At 47.0% G+C, this 25,341-nt stretch overlaps 1 protein-coding gene across 1 annotated transcript in view; it reads left to right on the top strand.

The window, feature by feature from the left end:
* The first annotated feature begins 8,168 nt into the window (after positions 1–8,168).
* The window catches only part of LOC143981551 (immunoglobulin superfamily member 3-like), a 151,699-nt gene continuing 134,526 nt past the window's right edge, over positions 8,169–25,341 (top strand). The window contains 3 exon segments of the mRNA XM_077479494.1: positions 8,169–8,268; positions 20,820–21,197; positions 24,442–24,849. Coding sequence (XP_077335620.1) covers positions 8,226–8,268; positions 20,820–21,197; positions 24,442–24,849 — 829 coding nt within the window. The 5' untranslated portion in view covers positions 8,169–8,225.

Genomic DNA, 25,341 nt, shown 5'->3' with positions numbered 1-25,341 from the left:
CACAGTGGTCAGCGGTATGTAATGTACGGCACAGTGGTCAGCGGTATGTAATGTACGGCACAGTGGTCATCGGTATGTAATGTACGGCACAGTGGTCATCGGTATGTAATGTACGGCACAGTGGTCAGGGGTATGTAATGTATGGCACAGTGGTCAGCGGTATGTAATGTATGGCACAGTGGTCAGCGGTATGTAATGTACGGCACAGTGGTCAGGGGTATGTAATGTACGGCACAGTGGTCAGAGGTATGTAATGTACGGCACAGTGGTCAGGGGTATGTAATGTACGGCACAGTGGTCAGAGGTATGTAATGTACGGCACAGTGGTCAGGGGTATGTAATGTACGGCACAGTGGTCAGGGGTATGTAATGTACGGCACAGTGGTCAGGGGTATGTAATGTACGGCACAGTGGTCAGCAGTCAGACGCCTCTTAGGGTGTCTCCAGTCCTGATGTAGGGGGAAGGACACCCCAATGTGCTGAGATATCCTGACACTGAGCTGCCTAGTTCTGCTTCTTGATCTGTGTGCTGTGAGTGAGGAGACAGTCTGCGGTTTCCTGTACACTGGGGGGGGAGGGGGGCGTGTGGTGTAACAAGTACTGCGTTCCGTATCAGACAGCGCTGAGTGTCATTGCACCATGCCGCCTCTTCTCAGGGGACTTCTGTGGCTCGCTGTCCTGGGTAAGTGCCCGCTGTGCTCTTGGAAGGTTTCACATCCACCCTGCAGGGGGCATCTTCTCAGTCTGGTCCCCCCTCCCCCATACATAGAGCCCCTCCATCATACATAGAGCCCCTCCATCATCCTGTACATGCCGCCGATTTCCTGCCCTTATATTGTGCAATGCGTTCCTGGAGAGCAAAGGGGTTACTACAATTCATGGGACCCCCCAGCAACCACTTGGTGGAAGGTCTGTTCACAGCAAGGACAGGCAGCAGGAGCGCGGTCTGCATACTAGGGGCGGAGCCGGGGACCGGCCATCATACTAATATGTGTGTGAAATGCAGCGATCCCAACCCGACCCATAATAAAACGATCACCCGGGAGAGATATAAAGTTACCAACACTAAACACAATTCATTGGAAGTGCTTAGCGCCTGCCCCATGTACATATACCGCCCGCCCCATAAACATATAGTGCCCGCCCCATGTACATATACCGCCCGCCCCATAAACATATAGTGCCCGCCCCATGTACATATACCGCCCGCCCCATAAACATATAGTGCCCGCCCCATGTACATATACCGCCCGCCCCATAAACATATAGTGCCCGCCCCATGTACATATAGCACCTGCCCCATGCACATATACGGCCCGCCCCGTGCACAGCCCGCCCCATGCACATATCCTGCCCCGTGCATATTTCCACCCACCCCGGGCACATATAGTGCCCGCCCCATGCACACATAACGCCCTGTGCATATATACTGCCCGCCCCATGCCCATATACTGCCTGCCCCATGCATATATGCCGCCTGCCCCATGCATATATACTGCCCGCCCCATGCACACATACTGCCTGCCCCATGCCCATATATTGCCTGCCCGTGCATATATACCGCCCGCCCCATGCCCATATACTGCCTGCCCCATGCATATATAACACCTGCCCCATGCACACATACCGCCCGCCCATGCACATATTCCCGCGGGGGAGAGGGGGCTCCTACAGGTGAAATCACGTACCTCTATGTAATTGCCTCTTCTGGGTTTGTGGCGTGCACACGTGCCTCTGGTGACCAGCGCCCGATGTGATTTGACACAGCAGGAGCCAATCAGCGGGTCTGCCAGACCCAATGTCCACCGGGACCCACCGAATGTTCCCAAGAGGCAAAGCGGCGGTATGTTTATATAAACAAGGCAGATCGTCATTCTGTGACAAAGGAAGTGTTCCTGTATTTCCGATAAACGGAACACGGACCTCTGCCTTCCCACAGTACAAGCGCCTCCCCCACACAGGAACACATTTAACACTTTGATCACCTCTTCCCAGCCAGTGTTATTAGTACAGTGATCAAATACCACCAAAATAAATATTTGTGGGATAATAAAAGGACATCGATTTTATTTGGGTACAGCGTTGCACGACCGCGCGATTGTCAAAGTAACGCCGTGCCATATCGCAAAAAAGTGGCCTGGTCAGGAACTAGGGGGGTAAATCTTCCTGAGCGGAAAGGGTTAATGTAAATATTTGAATGATCTCTTGGCCTACAAAATCCAGTGGGGGACAGTCTGAGGTCCTACAGAAGTATTGCAGAATACTATGGAGAGACATGGAGGAAAGACGTCGTCAATATACCCGGACATCACAAATACAAATATCCTCCAAAAAATCACAAAGTGAGAACTTGTATGAAGCAGCAATCCCAACCGGGCCAATAATAAAGCAATGGAACAAGAAATGCCGATCCGGGAGAGATACAAAGTTACACAATCAGTTTTTTTTTTTTTAGACTAAAGATATTCAAAAATTCAACTTAAAAAAAATACTGTGCGTGTTTTTAACCAAATTTTTATTTATTTATACTAGTAATGGCAGTAATCGGCAACTGCAACACTGCGGTGGACAATCTGACACGTCACCGACTGACACTTTGTGGGAACCAGTGACACTAATACAGAGATCAGTGATAATAATATGCACTGTCACTGTACTAATGACACTGGCTGGGAAGGGGGGTTAAACATCAGGGGCGATGAAAGGGTTAAACGTGTGCCTAGCCAGTGTTTGTGTGTGCTGTGTGAGGCGATTTTACTAAGGGAAGCGCTTTGCAGGGAAACGCAATCCATCCCTGCCCCGTTAACAGGACAGAGCTCTGCATTGTTTACATAGGCAGCAGCGGTGGCCGGTCCTTAGGGCCGCAAGGGCAACACCCCCCCCCCCCCCCCGAGTCTCTATGGGCTGGCCATGATTAGAACCTGAGGCTCTAATTGGCTTCAAAAAGGTTGGGCTCGGGGCACCCCTAACCCACCCACTTGTGACATTAGCGAATCAACATTTGCTGTTGTCTTCTTGATTCTCCCCCCGGCCAATCAGGACAGGAAGAGCACCCCTAACCCACCCACTTGTGACATTAGCGAATCAACATTTGCTGTTGTCTTCCTGATTCTCCCCCCGGCCAATCAGGACAGGAAGAGGGTCCTAAGAACGGATTGGCCTTGAGGAGAGGTGACCGGATTGGCCGGGAAGAGAAGCCGCTGAAGCCGCCCATGACCTGGATGGGGTAATTGAGGGGCTGGCGAGAGAGCAGGGGGTTTGTTTGATGCCCCCCTCCCCCCACAAGCCACCACTGATAGGCAGAGCTCCGTCCTGTGCGTTTTCTCGCCGATCAGCGGGTTGGTGTGATGGTCAGTGGGAAGAATTCCCCCTACAGATAACTAAAGATGGTGTCAGTGGCAACTTATCTGAGAGGCAGAAATCGCTAATTGCTCAAGGAACCGCCAGCAACCTCTGGAGGAACCCCGGTTGAGAAACCCTGGTCTAGACACTCAGCACTTCCCCAGAATTTTCACCATCAACAATTCTTTGTCACAGTAGAAAACCTTAAGCTGGTCATAGATGGTTTGAATCTCTCTGCTGAACCAGCCAAGGTTCGATCCATGTATGGGCAGGCTGGTCGTACCCAAGTCAATCTATTGCTCAACTTGGGTGCAACCAGCAATTCAGATTTCTAGCATGTGTAGGAAGGTCCCGGGTCCCCTTTGGTCTAATGAGAACCTCCAGAGTTAGGGACCGCTGTCATCCTTCCATGTAGAGTGCGTTGCAAGGCATGGTGGGTGTAGAGCAAGGGGGATTGATGGGCGCCAGACACTTCTTGAATGCAAAGAGATTTATTCTCTCTTGAACAGAACTGTGGGAGAGAGGGTTTAGGGCCAGGACACCCTTTAGTGGTGTCAGGGGTAATTTGCAGACTCCGAGACTTCTATAGGGTGACAGCCACGCAGGCAAATGCCCCCAGCAGGACACCACGTCTGCATGTGTAGGATTGCCGTGTCCTACGGCAACAGTCTTGTAACAGTTTCTAATACAAGCTACAAGCTGTAACAAACGTCTGTACTTCCTCTACAATCACATCTTGTAGATCTTCGCTGCACTGAGCTCCCAGTCTCTCTCTAGACTTGCTGATCCAGTGCCACCGGATCTGCTGAGCTCTTCCATCCTTCTCACTCAGTATCTTCCTCAAGTGTCACCCCCATGTCCCTGCTGGGTCCCTAGCGTGGCACTCACAGATACTCCTCAAGTGTCACCCCTGCGTGCCTGCTGGGTCCCTAGAGTGGTACTCACAGATACTCCTCAAGTGTCATCCCACATCCCTGCTGGGTCCCTAGAGTGGTACTCACAGATACTCCTCAAGTGTCATCCCACATCCCTGCTGGGTCCCTGGCTTGGCACTCACAGATACTCCTCAAGTGTCACCCCCACGTGCCTGCTGGGCCCCTAGCGTGGCACTCACAAATACTCCTCAAGTGTCACCCCTGCATGCCTGCTGGATCCCTAGCTTGGCACTCACAGATACTCCTCAAGTGTCATCCCACGTGCCTGCTGGGTCCCTGGCTTGGCACTCACAGATACTCCTCAAGTGTCATCCCACATCCCTGCTGGATCCCTAGCTTGGCACTCACAGATACTCCTCAAGTGTCACCCCCGCATGCCTGCTGGGTCCCTAGCTTGGCACTCACAGATACTCCTCAAGTGTCATCCCACATCCCTGCTGGATCCCTAGCTTGGCACTCACAGATACTCCTCAAGTGTCACCCCCGCATGCCTGCTGGGTCCCTAGCTTGGCCCTCACAAATACTCCTCAAGTGTCACCCTGCATGCCTGCTGGGTCCCTAGCGTGGCACTCAGATACTCCTCAAGTGTCACCCCGCGTGCCTGCTGGGTCCCTAGCGTGGCACTCACAGATACTCCTCAAGTGTCACCCCCGCGTGCCTGCTGGATCCCTAGCGTGGCACTCACAGATACTCCTCAAGTGTCACCCCGCGTGCCTGCTGGATCCCTAGCGTGGCACTCACAGATACTCCTCAAGTGTCACCCCGCATGCCTGCTGGATCCCTAGCGTGGCACTCACAGATACTCCTCAAGTGTCACCCCCACGTGCCTGCTGGGTCCCTAGCTTGGCACTCACAGATACTCCTCAAGTGTCACCCCGCATCCCTGCTGGGTCCCTAGCTTGGCCCTCACAAATACTCCTCAAGTGTCACCCCGCGTGCCTGCTGGGTCCCTAGCGTGGCACTCACAGATACTCCTCAAGTGTCACCCCCGCGTGCCTGCTGGATCCCTAGCTTGGCACTCACAGATACTCCTCAAGTGTAATCCCCGTGTCCCTGCTGGGTCCCTAGCTTGGCACTCACAGATACTCCTCAAGTGTAATCCCCGTGTCCCTGCTGGGTCCCTAGCTTGGCACTCACAGATACTCCTCAAGTGTAATCCCCCGTGTCCCTGCTGGGTCCCTAGCTTGGCACTTGCAGATGCTCCTCAAGCGTCACCCCACTGGCCTGCTCTGTCCCTGGCTTGACACACAAGGCTGCTCTGCAAGCGTCACCTTCGCTGGTTGGGTCCCTGGCTTGACTTGTTGAAGTCTCCTGGTTCTTCACCGTCCCTGGTTGGTGAGAATTCTGCTCCGGTACTTGCTTCAGCTCCTCACTGTGGTCCCTGGTAACAAGGTGGTTGGTCCCTTAGTGGCAACAGCTTCCCCTCTACCTCCGACCGGCAGAACCGGCACTTTTGGATGGACTGCAATCCCAACCCTGAGCTGCTCTCTTGCTTCTGGATAGGCCCTCGGACAGCCTGGCAGCCAGATGTTCCCGGGATAGGCCCAAACTCTTTGTTGATTGGGAAATTGACAATTTTTTTCTTTCCTGCAACCCATTTAATCCTCTATGCCAGTTATTCTCAACCAGGGTCCCTCCAGAGGTTGTAGGGGTTCCTTCAGCATTGGGCAATTTCTGCCTCTCAGATAAGTTCCCACTCACACCACTGATCTTTTTAGCTCTCTGTAAGAGGGGAATTCTTGCCAATGACCACAAGTGTGAGGACCATTCTTCCCAATGACCACAAGTGTGAGGACCATTCTTCCCACTGACCACAAGTGTGAGGACCATTCTTCCCAATGACCACAAGTGTGAGGACCATTCTTCCCAACGACCACAAGTGTGAGGACCATTCTTCCCACTGACCACAAGTGTGAGGACCATTCTTCCCAATGACCACAAGTGTAAGGACCATTCTTCCCAATGACCACAAGTGTGAGGACCATTCTTCCCACTGACCACAAGTGTAAGGACCATTCTTCCCAATGACCACAAGTGTAAGGACCGTTCTTCCCAATGACCACAAGTGTAAGGACCATTCTTCCCAATGACCACAAGTGTAAGGACCATTCTTCCCAATGACCACAAGTGTAAGGACCGTTCTTCCCAATGACCACAAGTGTAAGGACCATTCTTCCCAATGACTACAAGTGTAAGGACCATTCTTCCCACTGACCATCACACTAATGTATCATGAGATGTAGATTTCTAATTTTTAGCAGGGGATTCCCCGAGACCGAAGGACTATTTAAAGGGTTCCTCTGTGTTGAAAAGGTTGAGAAAGACTGCTCTATGCCCTTCCTTAGGAATTCGATGTACCTTCTGAGTCCTCCCACCCTTTTATCACCCGGCAAGCAAGTGCTGAACATTTACTTTTACTTTTCATGCAGAATTGTCCTCCATTCACCATATCACCTGCCCAGTGGATCCAGCATATAGAGTGCAGGGGTCAGACACTTCTCAGTACAGCACAGCTTATAGAGTACAGAGGTCAGACACTTCTTAGTACAGCACAGCTTATAGTATGAAGCAGTCAGAAACTTCTTTGTAAAGAACATTTTATAGAGTGCAGTGGTCAGGCACTTCCTAGTATAGCACAACCTAATGAGTGCAGAGGTCAGACACATCTTAGAGCAGCACCGCTTATAGAGTGCAGAGGTCAGACACTTCTTAGTACAGTACAGCACAGCTTATAGAGTGCAGAGGTCAGACACTTCTTAGTACAGTACAGCACAGCTTATAGAGTGCAGAGGTCAGACACTTCTCAGTACAGCACAGCTTATAGAGTACAGAGGTCAGACACTTCTCAGTACAGCACAGCTTATAGAGTACAGAGGTCAGACACTTCTCAGTACAGCACAGCTTATAGAGTACAGAGGTCAGACACTTCTTAGTACAGCACAGCTTATAGTATGAAGCAGTCAGAAACTTCTTTGTAAAGAACATTTTATTGTAAGCTCTAACGAGCAGGGCCCTCTGATCCCTCCTGTATTGATTTGTATTGTAAGTGTACTGTCTGCCCTCATATTGTAAAGCGCTGCGCAAACTGTTGGCGCTATATAAATCCTGAATAATAATAATAATAATAGAGTGCAGTGGTCAGGCACTTCCTAGTATAGCACAACCTAATGAGTGCAGAGGTCAGACACATCTTAGAGCAGCACCGCTTATAGAGTGCAGAGGTCAGACACTTCTTAGTACAGTACAGCACAGCTTATAGAGTGCAGAGGTCAGACACTTCTCAGTACAGCACAGCTTATAGAGTGCAGAGGTCAGACACTTCTTAGCACAGCTTATAGAGTGCAGAGGTCAGACACTTCTCAGTACAGCACAGCTTATAGAGTGCAGAGGTCAGACACTTCTCAGTACAGCACAGCTTATAGAGTGCAGAGGTCAGACACTTCTTAGCACAGCTTATAGAGTGCAGAGGTCAGACACTTCTTAGCACAGCACAACTTATAGAGTGCAGAGGTCAGACACTTCCTAGTACAGCACAGTTTATAGAGTGCAGAGGTCAGACACTTCTTAGTACAGCACAGCTTATAGAGTGCAGAGGTCAGACACTTCCTAGTACAGCACAGTTTATAGAGTGCAGAGGTCAGACACTTCTTAGCACAGCACAGCTTATAGAGTGCAGCGGTCAGACACTTCTTAGCACAGCTGTATCACTTGACTCAATGTACTGGGTAGGTGCCCCAGGTTAGGTGCCCCAGGTGCTCAGGCATAGAAACCCCAATGTGCTGAGATATCCAGACATGACTGGCCTGGCATTGAGCTGTTGTAGTTCTGCTTTATCATATCTGAGCTGTAAGGCGACAGTCTGTGGTTTCCTGTGCATTGCGGGGGGGGGGGGGGGGGTATATGATGTGACGAGTTTTGTGCCCTGCACCAGACAAGGCTGAGCGCACCATGCTGTCTCTTCTCCGGGGCCTCCTGTGGTTCGCCATCATAGGTAAGTACCTGCTACCCTCTAGTGATGTCCAGGCCTGGAGTGAGAGCCGGTAGATGTCACATGTCACATGCACTTCGCAGTACGATTTCCAGCCTTTGCTCAGAGGGGGACCTCATTTCTATAAACCTTAATCTGATCTCCTCCACAATCAGCTGTTGTCTCACCCCGGAGATTTCTGACATTATTTAAAGGCATTGTAGCGCCAGCCTTCAGAGGTGCCCCACAGAAACCCCTGAGACTTCAACAGTGGGGGTCCACTTACCAGATATGGGGGGCATCAGGTGCAGCCCCTAAAATCACCAGGGAAACTGGGGAAAGATTCCCCCTTCATGGGACTTTAATGGCCAGACTAATTAATAGAGTAATAACAACATAGAGAAATAAAAGGCAAAAAAAGGGAAATAATATATAAAAAATGTATAAAATTTTATTTAACAGAGTATTAAAATATATAGTAGCAACAGTACTTGGCTGGTGAACAGGTTGGTGAACATCCAACATAATAATGGAAGTATTGTACTGGTAGGTCCAGGACTACCGTGATGTGACCACCAAAGTGGATGTGCAAGGACCACAACTGACGCGTTTAGGAATGGCTTCCATTGATAGAACACATTATTTATGTTGACAAGAGTTTATAGAAGACAACATGCAGCAGCCACAGAATAGACGAAAAACAGTCAGCAATGTCAATCCAAGGATCCTAGAAAAGCTAAAAGATTGCTCACAATGCCGGCAAAGTCCCAGGGAGAATCGGGGAGACCAGGCAATGGAGAGGGGGAAGCAGGGAAATGTGTACACCGTGCCGGGGTCACCATCCAAAGCAGGCCAATGAAGTTCTCTCCATAGGGGGGGTGGCATGGGTGCCGGGAACCTGGGTCCACTTTGGTGGTCACATCACGGTAGTCCTGGATCTACTAGTACAAGACTTCCATTGTTATGTTCTACGTTCACCAACCTGTTCACCAGACACTACTATTGCTACTGTGTATCTTAACTCATTGTTAAATAAAATGTATACATTTTTTATATATTATTTCCCCTTTTTTGCCTTTTGTTTCTCTATGCTGTTATTACGCTATTAATTAGTTGGACCATTAAAGTCCCATGAAGGGGGAATCTTTTCCCAGTTTCCATCACTATTTGGGATGTGGGCCCACCCTATTGTTCAGTCGTACCCCCAACATTTCCTTTTGGACTGACATCACCAAGGGCCACACACATAATATTCACAACGTTACAGGAGACTGTCAGAGACTGAAGACGTGTTACTTGGGAAAGTCAAAAACTGAGGACACGCTATATAAGGCCGCGTACACACGCGCGGACTGTTCGCCCAACTTTGTCCGTCCAACAGTTTCGGCAAACAGTCCGCTCAAACTTAGCATGGACGGACTTGCCCACACACGACGGACGAACAGTTTGCTGAAACCGTGCGCGATGACGTGAACGGCACGTACGACGGGACGAAAAATACGACGTCCTATACACTGCATTATAGCTTTCGGCGTGAAAATCCTTTCTGAGCATGCGCGCAACTTTGTTTGACGAACAAGCCTACACACGGGCGGGCTGTTCGCTGAAACAAGGTTTCAGCGGACAGTTTTTCGGAAATTCCGAAAAACCTTGTCCGTCCAACTGTCCGCTGAAACTGTCCGCTGAAAGCCCACACACGAGCGGACTGTCCGCCCAAACACTGTTCAGCGGACAAAGTTGGGCGAACAGTCCGCCCGTGTGTACGCGGCCTAAGACTGTCAGAGAATGAGGACATGTTACATGAGATTGTCAGAGACTATGGACTTGTTACATGAGCCTTTCAAAGACTAATGCCGCGTTCACACGGTCGGAATTTCCGACAGAAAAAGTCCACTTTTTTGTCTGCATTTCCGATGGACTTAGAGAACATGTTCTACATTTTTCTGTCAGAAATGCCGACAGAGGTTATTCCGTTGGCAAGTCCAACCGTGTGTACACAGTATTATAGATTGGAGGCGTGTTACATGAGATTGCCAGAGATTGGGGACATGTTACGTGAGATTGTCAGAGATTGGGGACATGTTACATGAGATTGTCAGAGATTGGGGACATGTTACGTGAGATTGTCAGAGATTGGGGACATGTTACATGAGATTGTCAGAGATTGGGGACATGTTACATGAGATTGTCAGAGATTGGGGACATGTTACATGAGATTGTCAGAGATTGGGGACATGTTACATGAGATTGTCAGAGATTGGGGACATGTTACATGAGATTGTCAGAGATTGGGGACATGTTACATGAGATTGTCAGAGATTGGGGACATGTTACATGAGATTGTCAGAGATTGGGGACATGTTACGTGAGATTGTCAGAGATTGGGGACATGTTACATGAGATTGTCAGAGATTGGGGACATGTTACATGAGATTGTCAGAGATTGGGGACATGTTACATGAGATTGTCAGAGATTGGAGGCGTGTTACATGAGATTGTCAGAGATTGGGGACATGTTACGTGAGATTGTCAGAGATTGGGGACATGTTACATGAGATTGTCAGAGATTGGGGACATGTTACGTGAGATTGTCAGAGATTGGAGGCGTGTTACATGAGATTGTCAGAGATTGGAGGCGTGTTACATGAGATTGTCAGAGATTGGGGACATGTTACGTGAGATTGTCAGAGATTGGAGGCGTGTTACATGAGATTGTCAGAGATTGGGGACATGTTACATGAGATTGTCAGAGATTGGAGGCGTGTTACATGAGATTGTCAGAGATTGGGGACATGTTACGTGAGATTGTCAGAGATTGGGGACATGTTACATGAGATTGTCAGAGATTGGGGACATGTTACATGAGATTGTCAGAGATTGGAGGCGTGTTACATGAGATTGTCAGAGATTGGGGACATGTTACATGAGATTGTCAGAGATTGGAGGTGTGTTACATGAGATTGTCAGAGATTGGGGACATGTTACATGAGATTGTCAGAGATGGGGGACGTGTTACGTGAGATTGTCAGAGATTGGGGACATGTTACATGAGATTGTCAGAGATTGGAGGCGTGTTACATGAGATTGTCAGAGATTGGGGACATGTTACATGAGATTGTCAGAGATTGGGGACATGTTACATGAGATTGTCAGAGATTGGGGACATGTTACGTGAGATTGTCAGAGATTGGGGACATGTTACATGAGATTGTCAGAGATTGGGGACATGTTACATGAGATTGTCAGAGATTGGGGACATGTTACGTGAGATTGTCAGAGATTGGGGACGTGTTACGTGAGATTGTCAGAGATTGGGGACATGTTACATGAGATTGTCAGAGATTGGGGACATGTTACATGAGATTGTCAGAGATTGGGGACATGTTACGTGAGATTGTCAGAGATTGGGGACATGTTACGTGAGATTGTCAGAGATTGGGGACATGTTACGTGAGATTGTCAGAGATTGGGGACATGTTACATGAGATTGTCAGAGATTGGGGACATGTTACGTGAGATTGTCAGAGATTGGGGACATGTTACATGAGATTGTCAGAGATTGGGGACATGTTACGTGAGATTGTCAGAGATTGGGGACATGTTACGTGAGATTGTCAGAGATTGGGGACATGTTACGTGAGATTGTCAGAGATTGGGGACATGTTACGTGAGATTGTCAGAGATTGGGGACATGTTACATGAGATTGTCAGAGATTGGGGACATGTTACATGAGATTGTCAGAGATTGGGGACATGTTACATGAGATTGTCAGAGATTGGGGACATGTTACGTGAGATTGTCAGAGATTGGGGACATGTTACATGAGATTGTCAGAGATTGGGGACGTGTTACGTGAGATTGTCAGAGATTGGGGACATGTTACATGAGATTGTCAGAGATTGGGGACATGTTACATGAGATTGTCAGAGATTGGGGACATGTTACATGAGATTGTCAGAGATTGGGGACATGTTACGTGAGATTGTCAGAGATTGGGGACATGTTACGTGAGATTGTCAGAGATTGGGGACATGTTACATGAGATTGTCAGAGATTGGGGACATGTTACATGAGATTGTCAGAGATTGGGGACATGTTACGTGAGATTGTCAGAGATTGGGGACATGTTACATGAGATTGTCAGAGATTGGGGACATGTTACGTGAGATTGTCAGAGATTGGGGACATGTTACGTGAGATTGTCAGAGATTGGGGACATGTTACATGAGATTGTCAGAGATTGGGGACATGTTACATGAGATTGTCAGAGATTGGGGACATGTTACATGAGATTGTCAGAGATTGGGGACATGTTACATGAGATTGTCAGAGATTGGGGACATGTTACGTGAGATTGTCAGAGATTGGGGACATGTTACATGAGATTGTCAGAGATTGGGGACATGTTACGTGAGATTGTCAGAGATTGGGGACATGTTACATGAGATTGTCAGAGATTGGGGACATGTTACATGAGATTGTCAGAGATTGGGGACATGTTACGTGAGATTGTCAGAGATTGGGGACATGTTACGTGAGATTGTCAGAGATTGGGGACATGTTACGTGAGATTGTCAGAGATTGGGGACATGTTACGTGAGATTGTCAGAGATTGGGGACATGTTACATGAGATTGTCAGAGATTGGAGGCGTGTTACGTGAGATTGTCAGAGATTGGGGACGTGTTACGTGAGATTGTCAGAGATTGGGGACATGTTACGTGAGATTGTCAGAGATTGGGGACGTGTTACGTGAGATTGTCAGAGATTGGGGACATGTTACGTGAGATTGTCAGAGATTGGGGACATGTTACATGAGATTGTCAGAGATTGGGGACATGTTACGTGAGATTGTCAGAGATTGGGGACATGTTACATGAGATTGTCAGAGATTGGGGACATGTTACATGAGATTGTCAGAGATTGGAGGCGTGTTACATGAGATTGTCAGAGATTGGGGACATGTTACGTGAGATTGTCAGAGATTGGAGGCGTGTTACATGAGATTGTCAGAGATTGGGGACATGTTACGTGAGATTGTCAGAGATTGGGGACATGTTACATGAGATTGTCAGAGATTGGGGACATGTTACATGAGATTGTCAGAGATTGGAGGCGTGTTACATGAGATTGTCAGAGATTGGGGACATGTTACATGAGATTGTCAGAGATTGGGGACATGTTACATGAGATTGTCAGAGATTGGGGACATGTTACATGAGATTATCAGAGATTGGGGACATGTTACATGAGATTGTCAGAGATTGGGGACGTGTTACGTGAGATTGTCAGAGATTGGGGACATGTTACGTGAGATTGTCAGAGATTGGGGACATGTTACGTGAGATTGTCAGAGATTGGGGACATGTTACGTGAGATTGTCAGAGATTGGGGACATGTTACGTGAGATTGTCAGAGATTGGGGACATGTTACATGAGATTGTCAGAGATTGGGGACATGTTACATGAGATTGTCAGAGATTGGGGACATGTTACGTGAGATTGTCAGAGATTGGGGACATGTTACATGAGATTGTCAGAGATTGGGGACATGTTACATGAGATTATCAGAGATTGGGGACATGTTACATGAGATTGTCAGAGATTGGGGACGTGTTACGTGAGATTGTCAGAGATTGGGGACATGTTACATGAGATTGTCAGAGATTGGGGACATGTTACATGAGATTGTCAGAGATTGGGGACATGTTACGTGAGATTGTCAGAGATTGGGGACATGTTACGTGAGATTGTCAGAGATTGGGGACATGTTACATGAGATTGTCAGAGATTGGGGACATGTTACGTGAGATTGTCAGAGATTGGGGACATGTTACATGAGATTGTCAGAGATTGGGGACATGTTACATGAGATTGTCAGAGATTGGGGACATGTTACATGAGATTGTCAGAGATTGGGGACATGTTACATGAGATTGTCAGAGATTGGGGACATGTTACGTGAGATTGTCAGAGATTGGGGACATGTTACATGAGATTGTCAGAGATTGGGGACATGTTACATGAGATTGTCAGAGATTGGGGACATGTTACATGAGATTGTCAGAGATTGGGGACATGTTACGTGAGATTGTCAGAGATTGGGGACATGTTACGTGAGATTGTCAGAGATTGGGGACATGTTACGTGAGATTGTCAGAGATTGGGGACATGTTACGTGAGATTGTCAGAGATTGGGGACATGTTACATGAGATTGTCAGAGATTGGGGACATGTTACGTGAGATTGTCAGAGATTGGGGACATGTTACATGAGATTGTCAGAGATTGGGGACATGTTACATGAGATTGTCAGAGATTGGGGACATGTTACGTGAGATTGTCAGAGATTGGGGACATGTTACGTGAGATTGTCAGAGATTGGGGACATGTTACGTGAGATTGTCAGAGATTGGGGACATGTTACGTGAGATTGTCAGAGATTGGGGACATGTTACATGAGATTGTCAGAGATTGGGGACATGTTACATGAGATTGTCAGAGATTGGGGACATGTTACATGAGATTGTCAGAGATTGGGGACATGTTACATGAGATTGTCAGAGATTGGGGACATGTTACATGAGATTGTCAGAGATTGGGGACATGTTACATGAGATTGTCAGAGATTGGGGACGTGTTACGTGAGATTGTCAGAGATTGGGGACATGTTACATGAGATTGTCAGAGATTGGGGACATGTTACATGAGATTGTCAGAGATTGGGGACATGTTACATGAGATTGTCAGAGATTGGGGACATGTTACATGAGATTGTCAGAGATTGGGGACATGTTACATGAGATTGTCAGAGATTGGGGACGTGTTACGTGAGATTGTCAGAGATTGGGGACATGTTACGTGAGATTGTCAGAGATTGGGGACATGTTACATGAGATTGTCAGAGATTGGGGACATGTTACATGAGATTGTCAGAGATTGGGGACATGTTACGTGAGATTGTCAGAGATTGGGGACATGTTACGTGAGATTGTCAGAGATTGGGGACATGTTACGTGAGATTGTCAGAGATTGGGGACATGTTACATGAGATTGTCAGAGATGGGGGACGTGTTACGTGAGATTGTCAGAGATTGGGGACGTGTTACGTGAGATTGTCAGAGATTGGGGACATGTTACATGAGATTGTCAGAGATTGGGGACATGTTACATGAGATTGTCAGAGATTGGGGACATGTTACGTGAGATTGTCAGAGATTGGGGACATGTTACATGAGATTGTCAGAGATTGGGGACGTGTTACGTGAGATTGTCAGAGATTGGGGACATGTTACGTGAGATTGTCAGAGATTGGGGACATGTTACATGAGATTGTCAGAGATTGGGGACATGTTACATGAGATTGTCAGAGATTGGGGACATGTTACATGAGATTGTCAGAGATTGGGGACATGTTACGTGAGATTGTCAGAGATTGGGGACATGTTACGTGAGATTGTCAGAGATTGGGGACATGTTACGTGAGATTGTCAGAGATTGGGGACATGTTACATGAGATTGTCAGAGATGGGGGACGTGTTACGTGAGATTGTCAGAGATTGGGGACGTGTTACGTGAGATTGTCAGAGATTGGGGACATGTTACATGAGATTGTCAGAGATTGGGGACGTGTTACGTGAGATTGTCAGAGATTGGGGACATGTTACATGAGATTGTCAGAGATTGGGGACATGTTACGTGAGATTGTCAGAGATTGGGGACATGTTACGTGAGATTGTCAGAGATTGGGGACATGTTACATGAGATTGTCAGAGATGGGGGACGTGTTACGTGAGATTGTCAGAGATTGGGGACGTGTTACGTGAGATTGTCAGAGATTGGGGACATGTTACATGAGATTGTCAGAGATTGGGGACATGTTACATGAGATTGTCAGAGATTGGGGACATGTTACGTGAGATTGTCAGAGATTGGGGACATGTTACATGAGATTGTCAGAGATTGGGGACATGTTACATGAGATTGTCAGAGATGGGGGACGTGTTACGTGAGATTGTCAGAGATTGGGGACATGTTACGTGAGATTGTCAGAGATTGGGGACATGTTACATGAGATTGTCAGAGATGGGGGACGTGTTACGTGAGATTGTCAGAGATTGGGGACGTGTTACGTGAGATTGTCAGAGATTGGGGACGTGTTACGTGAGATTGTCAGAGATTGGGGACATGTTACATGAGATTGTCAGAGATTGGGGACATGTTACATGAGATTGTCAGAGATTGGGGACATGTTACATGAGATTGTCAGAGATTGGGGACATGTTACGTGAGATTGTCAGAGATTGGGGACATGTTACATGAGATTGTCAGAGATTGGGGACGTGTTACGTGAGATTGTCAGAGATTGGGGACATGTTACATGAGATTGTCAGAGATTGGGGACATGTTACATGAGATTGTCAGAGATTGGGGACATGTTACATGAGATTGTCAGAGATTGGGGACATGTTACGTGAGATTGTCAGAGATTGGGGACATGTTACGTGAGATTGTCAGAGATTGGGGACATGTTACATGAGATTGTCAGAGATTGGGGACATGTTACATGAGATTGTCAGAGATTGGGGACATGTTACGTGAGATTGTCAGAGATTGGGGACATGTTACATGAGATTGTCAGAGATTGGGGACATGTTACGTGAGATTGTCAGAGATTGGGGACATGTTACGTGAGATTGTCAGAGATTGGGGACATGTTACATGAGATTGTCAGAGATTGGGGACATGTTACATGAGATTGTCAGAGATTGGGGACATGTTACATGAGATTGTCAGAGATTGGGGACATGTTACATGAGATTGTCAGAGATTGGGGACATGTTACGTGAGATTGTCAGAGATTGGGGACATGTTACATGAGATTGTCAGAGATTGGGGACATGTTACGTGAGATTGTCAGAGATTGGGGACATGTTACATGAGATTGTCAGAGATTGGGGACATGTTACATGAGATTGTCAGAGATTGGGGACATGTTACGTGAGATTGTCAGAGATTGGGGACATGTTACGTGAGATTGTCAGAGATTGGGGACATGTTACGTGAGATTGTCAGAGATTGGGGACATGTTACGTGAGATTGTCAGAGATTGGGGACATGTTACATGAGATTGTCAGAGATTGGAGGCGTGTTACGTGAGATTGTCAGAGATTGGGGACGTGTTACGTGAGATTGTCAGAGATTGGGGACATGTTACGTGAGATTGTCAGAGATTGGGGACGTGTTACGTGAGATTGTCAGAGATTGGGGACATGTTACGTGAGATTGTCAGAGATTGGGGACATGTTACATGAGATTGTCAGAGATTGGGGACATGTTACGTGAGATTGTCAGAGATTGGGGACATGTTACATGAGATTGTCAGAGATTGGGGACATGTTACATGAGATTGTCAGAGATTGGAGGCGTGTTACATGAGATTGTCAGAGATTGGGGACATGTTACGTGAGATTGTCAGAGATTGGAGGCGTGTTACATGAGATTGTCAGAGATTGGGGACATGTTACGTGAGATTGTCAGAGATTGGGGACATGTTACATGAGATTGTCAGAGATTGGGGACATGTTACATGAGATTGTCAGAGATTGGAGGCGTGTTACATGAGATTGTCAGAGATTGGGGACATGTTACATGAGATTGTCAGAGATTGGGGACATGTTACATGAGATTGTCAGAGATTGGGGACATGTTACATGAGATTATCAGAGATTGGGGACATGTTACATGAGATTGTCAGAGATTGGGGACGTGTTACGTGAGATTGTCAGAGATTGGGGACATGTTACGTGAGATTGTCAGAGATTGGGGACATGTTACGTGAGATTGTCAGAGATTGGGGACATGTTACGTGAGATTGTCAGAGATTGGGGACATGTTACGTGAGATTGTCAGAGATTGGGGACATGTTACATGAGATTGTCAGAGATTGGGGACATGTTACATGAGATTGTCAGAGATTGGGGACATGTTACGTGAGATTGTCAGAGATTGGGGACATGTTACATGAGATTGTCAGAGATTGGGGACATGTTACATGAGATTATCAGAGATTGGGGACATGTTACATGAGATTGTCAGAGATTGGGGACGTGTTACGTGAGATTGTCAGAGATTGGGGACATGTTACATGAGATTGTCAGAGATTGGGGACATGTTACATGAGATTGTCAGAGATTGGGGACATGTTACGTGAGATTGTCAGAGATTGGGGACATGTTACGTGAGATTGTCAGAGATTGGGGACATGTTACATGAGATTGTCAGAGATTGGGGACATGTTACATGAGATTGTCAGAGATTGGGGACATGTTACGTGAGATTGTCAGAGATTGGGGACATGTTACGTGAGATTGTCAGAGATTGGGGACATGTTACGTGAGATTGTCAGAGATTGGGGACATGTTACGTGAGATTGTCAGAGATTGGGGACATGTTACATGAGATTGTCAGAGATTGGGGACATGTTACGTGAGATTGTCAGAGATTGGGGACATGTTACGTGAGATTGTCAGAGATTGGGGACATGTTACATGAGATTGTCAGAGATTGGGGACATGTTACATGAGATTGTCAGAGATTGGGGACATGTTACGTGAGATTGTCAGAGATTGGGGACATGTTACGTGAGATTGTCAGAGATTGGGGACATGTTACGTGAGATTGTCAGAGATTGGGGACATGTTACGTGAGATTGTCAGAGATTGGGGACATGTTACATGAGATTGTCAGAGATTGGGGACATGTTACATGAGATTGTCAGAGATTGGGGACATGTTACATGAGATTGTCAGAGATTGGGGACATGTTACATGAGATTGTCAGAGATTGGGGACATGTTACATGAGATTGTCAGAGATTGGGGACATGTTACATGAGATTGTCAGAGATTGGGGACGTGTTACGTGAGATTGTCAGAGATTGGGGACATGTTACATGAGATTGTCAGAGATTGGGGACATGTTACATGAGATTGTCAGAGATTGGGGACATGTTACATGAGATTGTCAGAGATTGGGGACATGTTACATGAGATTGTCAGAGATTGGGGACATGTTACATGAGATTGTCAGAGATTGGGGACGTGTTACGTGAGATTGTCAGAGATTGGGGACATGTTACGTGAGATTGTCAGAGATTGGGGACATGTTACATGAGATTGTCAGAGATTGGGGACATGTTACATGAGATTGTCAGAGATTGGGGACATGTTACGTGAGATTGTCAGAGATTGGGGACATGTTACGTGAGATTGTCAGAGATTGGGGACATGTTACGTGAGATTGTCAGAGATTGGGGACATGTTACATGAGATTGTCAGAGATGGGGGACGTGTTACGTGAGATTGTCAGAGATTGGGGACGTGTTACGTGAGATTGTCAGAGATTGGGGACATGTTACATGAGATTGTCAGAGATTGGGGACATGTTACATGAGATTGTCAGAGATTGGGGACATGTTACGTGAGATTGTCAGAGATTGGGGACATGTTACATGAGATTGTCAGAGATTGGGGACGTGTTACGTGAGATTGTCAGAGATTGGGGACATGTTACGTGAGATTGTCAGAGATTGGGGACATGTTACATGAGATTGTCAGAGATTGGGGACATGTTACATGAGATTGTCAGAGATTGGGGACATGTTACATGAGATTGTCAGAGATTGGGGACATGTTACGTGAGATTGTCAGAGATTGGGGACATGTTACGTGAGATTGTCAGAGATTGGGGACATGTTACGTGAGATTGTCAGAGATTGGGGACATGTTACATGAGATTGTCAGAGATGGGGGACGTGTTACGTGAGATTGTCAGAGATTGGGGACGTGTTACGTGAGATTGTCAGAGATTGGGGACATGTTACATGAGATTGTCAGAGATTGGGGACGTGTTACGTGAGATTGTCAGAGATTGGGGACATGTTACATGAGATTGTCAGAGATTGGGGACATGTTACGTGAGATTGTCAGAGATTGGGGACATGTTACGTGAGATTGTCAGAGATTGGGGACATGTTACATGAGATTGTCAGAGATGGGGGACGTGTTACGTGAGATTGTCAGAGATTGGGGACGTGTTACGTGAGATTGTCAGAGATTGGGGACATGTTACATGAGATTGTCAGAGATTGGGGACATGTTACATGAGATTGTCAGAGATTGGGGACATGTTACGTGAGATTGTCAGAGATTGGGGACATGTTACATGAGATTGTCAGAGATTGGGGACATGTTACATGAGATTGTCAGAGATGGGGGACGTGTTACGTGAGATTGTCAGAGATTGGGGACATGTTACGTGAGATTGTCAGAGATTGGGGACATGTTACATGAGATTGTCAGAGATGGGGGACGTGTTACGTGAGATTGTCAGAGATTGGGGACGTGTTACGTGAGATTGTCAGAGATTGGGGACGTGTTACGTGAGATTGTCAGAGATTGGGGACATGTTACATGAGATTGTCAGAGACGGGGGACATGTTACATGACACTAAAAGACCATCATACACATGTACAGTAATGATCGGGTTCATCTCAGATGTCGTGTCTCCTCACAGGTTTGTCTCGGGCTCAGCATGAGGTTACCATTGAGCAGGGGCCCATCTACCGCACCGTGGGCTCCCACATCACCATCTGGTGTAAGGTGTCAGGAAACGAGGGGGCCTCCAACCAGGAATTTGAGTTCTCCGTCCGACTGCCATCAGCTCCAGAGACAGAGATAAAGGTGGTGAGCACCAGTGGACCCGATTTCTCATATGCAGTGTACACAAAGCGTGTCCAGAGTGGAGACATCTACATAGAAAAGGTGTCCAAGGACCACACCGTCCTACACATCATCAACCTGCAGGAGAAGGACACGGGGGAGTATGAATGTTACACACCCAATACGGCCTCCACCTTTCTTGGTACCTACAACGCCATGACCAACCTGACAGGTGAGAAAACCGACCCTTGGTGCTTCTCTGCAACTGAACCAAACTAATTATGGTGGAAACCAACCAACAGCACCAACACGCCAATCTAATGTCAGGTTTCCTACATTTAGGCCTGGGGGGGGGGGCAAAAAGCTAGAGGAGGTGGCAACAGCAGTCTTGTGTAGCAATATCCCCTGAGAAAGCAGCTGGGTTTTATGGGTCCTCCTTGTTGAGCACCCGGGCACTCGCTGTCCTAGCAATGGCAACAGACTGACTTCCACTCCATCAAGCTTCTCTTTCCTATTTTATTGGCTCAATTGTCCAGAGAGGGTGCAGGTGGGGTGCAGGTGGGGTGCAGGTGGGGTGCAGGTGGGGTGTGGCAGCAATAATACACACAGGTGCAATGCAAGAACTTGAATTAATAAAGCAACGGTTCACAACAAACCTGGGATTACACAAAGACTCATGATTTCCAACAATGTGAACAGAGCGGGATCCAACTGGACTGGGAGTGTCTGTTGTCTCGGGCAATTAATGCCCAATTGGGAAAATGTCCAGAAGAGTTGCATCCCTACACTTTCCCTCCTCCTCAGGAACCTCTCCTAGCAACTAGTACTGTCCCTACCAAAAGGGATACTTTTCCCTACGCTATCCACTATAGCATGCCAAACCTGGGAGCCAGTGCCTTAAATAGGCTCTACCTGACCCAAGATGGCCCACCAGAGTGGCATCCAACCAAATGTGTTCCCTAGTGACCCAGCAAACCATAAAGGAACCATGTTCCTCCTCTCCAGCTTCAGAGATGCTACATTTGAGCGTTACCTGTATTGGAGAAAGCCAACTGCACCGGTCTACAAGGGTTAGGGATCCAGGATGCCCCAAAACATCAGTAAAGATTCTCTCTGCTCAGTAGTACCTTGTAAAATCTTTACCATCCTCCACAGGCCGATGTAGGTTCAGTAAGCCACTTGATCAGCTACCTTTAAGTATCTTCAGCTCCTCTCACAGGCCATTTGTGAACCATTAGACCTAGATGAACAATGTCTTCTCCAGCTTCAGCCTACCCCCCCCCCCATCCCCCAGCCAATAGGTTTGAGAAGCATGAACTGCATCTCCAAGCATCTCCAAGCATCTATACCCTCCCCGGGCATCAGACTCCGGGAGGCAAGGGACCTTCTATCACTGCATCCTTACCAGGAAAAGCCTGGAACGAAAAGGAGCCTTTCTAGAAGGTGTCCTCAAATATTTATTCCCTTCCCCAGCCCACATTACTGGCATATAGCCTTCAGTGATTGGTCAGGGTAAAATAAACATTTGTAACCCAACACATTGGATCTTCTTGCTCTTTCCGCTGGTAAACACTTGATAGTAGCAGAAGGAAGTAATTAGTATCCCTAGGCTTAGGGAAAACCTAACACACCCAGATAACTGTCAGAAACCATGAAATCAGGCTGAGACAGAAGTACAGGTAAATCACACTTGTTTAATAATAATAATAAAAGTAAAAAGAACAAGCGTAGTCAAAACATAGCCAAAGTTCCGTAACCGGAACAGATAGTCAGCCAAGCCAGAAGTCAGGGATCAGTGTAGTGGAACAGCGAGCAGGATCTGGAGCCAGAAGGGATGTCAGCAAAGCCAGTCTTGAACAGGATCGCAGGAGATAGTTTCTGTGATGTTGACCAAGGCGAAGGCAGAGATGCTCTGGACTGGACAGCTTAAGAAGGCAGGACTGACGAGCAGGATATCATCAACAGCTGAGTCACTGTGGAGAGATAGAAGCTGGCAATTAGCTGACAGCTGAGCGGCCAGCTCTGAGAAGGAAGGGCTGAGCCCGGCATGGACAATAACGTAACTAAACAGAGCTCAGGCTGGCTACAGCCTAGCCGCAAACACTACATTTAGACTGGGGACACTACAGCATATGTCAGGGTCCCTAGACTCCCTACACATAATTCTGTATAATACCCCTAACTGAAGGACATGGGATTCCCTTGGATTAGATGGTGTGTAGAAAGAAAAAACATGGAAGAGATTCAAGTGAGAAAGAAGGAGAGGGTGGAAAAATTTGCGGAAGGTTGGGATTAGACATGTGCATTACGTTTCGTTCCGATTCGAAATTCGGATGAATTTTCATTATTCGGACATTCGGATGCATCCGAATTACCGAATTACAATGCTAACGAATCCAACCGAGTTCGGCCGAAATTCGACTCAATACCGGATTCGAAATGATTTCAACATGATTCGACATTGTGACCCGACTTTAGGGCCATGTATCTCGGGGTCACTTGGTGTTAGAAACTCCAAATTTGGATATGTTGTAGTGCTAGTACTATTGTGTTTGTATACTAAATTTGGGGTTTCTAGCTGTAAGCGATCCCGAGATATGTGGCCCCAAATCGGGTCACAAAATGTCATTCTCTGCTGCAGAAAAGTGCTTGAAATTTTGTGACCCGAATTTGGGGCCACATATCTCGGGATCACTTGGTGCTAGAAACTCTAAATTTGGTATGCAAACACAATAGTACTAGCACTACAACATATCCAAATTTGGGGTTTCTAGCACCAAGTGACCCCGAGATACATGGCCCTAAAGTTGGGTCACAAAATATTTTCGAATGCGGTTGAAATAATTTAGAATCTGGTAGAAATATTTTCGAATGTGGCCGATTTTTCGAATTCGGTAGAAAACTAAACATAATCCGAAAACGAATTTAAGGAAGTTAACGAATATAACTAAACGAAATTAATGAATTAAAACAAAACGAAACTAAACAATTTTTTTCCTTTTGCACATGTCTAGTTGGGATGGGGGGTCCCTCCTTGGGGATCGTAGCCATGATGAAGAGTATTGTACTCGGAGAGTAGTTGGTTGTGGTCAAACCTGTCTAAGATTTTTCAAATATCTTACAAGAGTGTCATTAAATATAGCCAATAGCTTCTCCTTTATCATTGGCTGTTTGACTTCCTCAAAATGTCGGCAGGATGTTGCCAAGATTTGGCAATTTTCTGTCTGGTGGCCATGAAGATAAAGGTCACCACAGTTCTTGGTGAGATCTGGGCAATCTAATGCCCCCTTCCATTCATCTCCTGTCTAGTCCTGATCCACCTCCACCACATTGTTCATTGACCGCTCACTAAAAACGTGGAATTCAGCAAATTCATAAAAGTGTGTATATTATCTGTGTAAGTTTTCTAAATTGTACCCGTTGTTTGATGATTCAGATATTTTAGGTGATTGTATTGAATTCTCTCTTCCCTCCAGTCATACCAAACACTCTGCAGGTTTTGATGCCTCGCCAGGCCTTGGAGACATCAGAGGGGGCTTCCCTGGAACTGACCTGCCAAGTCTCTATGGCCTCCTCCCAGCACACCCACCTGTCCGTCTCCTGGATTCTCTCCACCGACCGGGAAGCGGAGATCCTGTCCCTGTCCCGTGACTTTGTCCTCCACCCCGGTGGGGCCTTCTCTGAGCGATTCACAGCTGGAGACGTGCGTATGGACAAACTGAGCGAAACCACCTACAGGCTGACCATCGGGGCACTCCGCCAGTCAGACCAAGGTGAGGTCTTCTGCCGAGGATCGGAGTGGATCCAGGATCCCAGCGGGGTGTGGACCAAGATCGCTGAGAAGGACTCGGAGAAGACCGCCGTGAAGGTGGCAGCAGTGCAGGGTAAGAACCTCCAGCATTGAGACGGACAAGTCTACATGAACCCAACATGTCCAGAGAGGGCAATCGTAGATCACTTGCATTAACCTCTTCAATACCGGACACTTTCACCCCCCCCCCTTCCTGCCCAGACCAACTTTCAGTGCTCTCACACTTTGACAATTGCGCGGTCATGCAACACTGTACACATATGACGTTTTTCTAAAAAAAATTCACACAAATGGAGCTTTCCTTTGGTGGTATTTAATCACCACTGGGGGTTTTTTGTGTAATTTTGTAACGCCCAACCCCTCCCCCCCCCCTTGTCTTTTTTGTTTCTATTATAAAATTTTGCAAATAAATTATCTTTCTTCATAAATTTCGGCTAAAATGTATTCTGCTCCATTACTTTGGTGACAATAACCCAAATCGGTGAATATTATTTAGTCTGTAGGAAAGTTGTAGAGACCACAGACTATGAGATATCTGATAATGTATCCTGATGTACCGACGGCC

Source organism: Lithobates pipiens, unplaced genomic scaffold (assembly GCF_037356315.1).
Source record: "Lithobates pipiens isolate NorthernLeopardFrog02 unplaced genomic scaffold, aLitPip1_a1.2 Scaffold_16, whole genome shotgun sequence".
NCBI lineage: Eukaryota > Metazoa > Chordata > Amphibia > Anura > Ranidae > Lithobates > Lithobates pipiens.
Note: the sequence above shows the minus strand (reverse complement) of the source record. Positions and strands in the feature narration are given on the sequence as shown.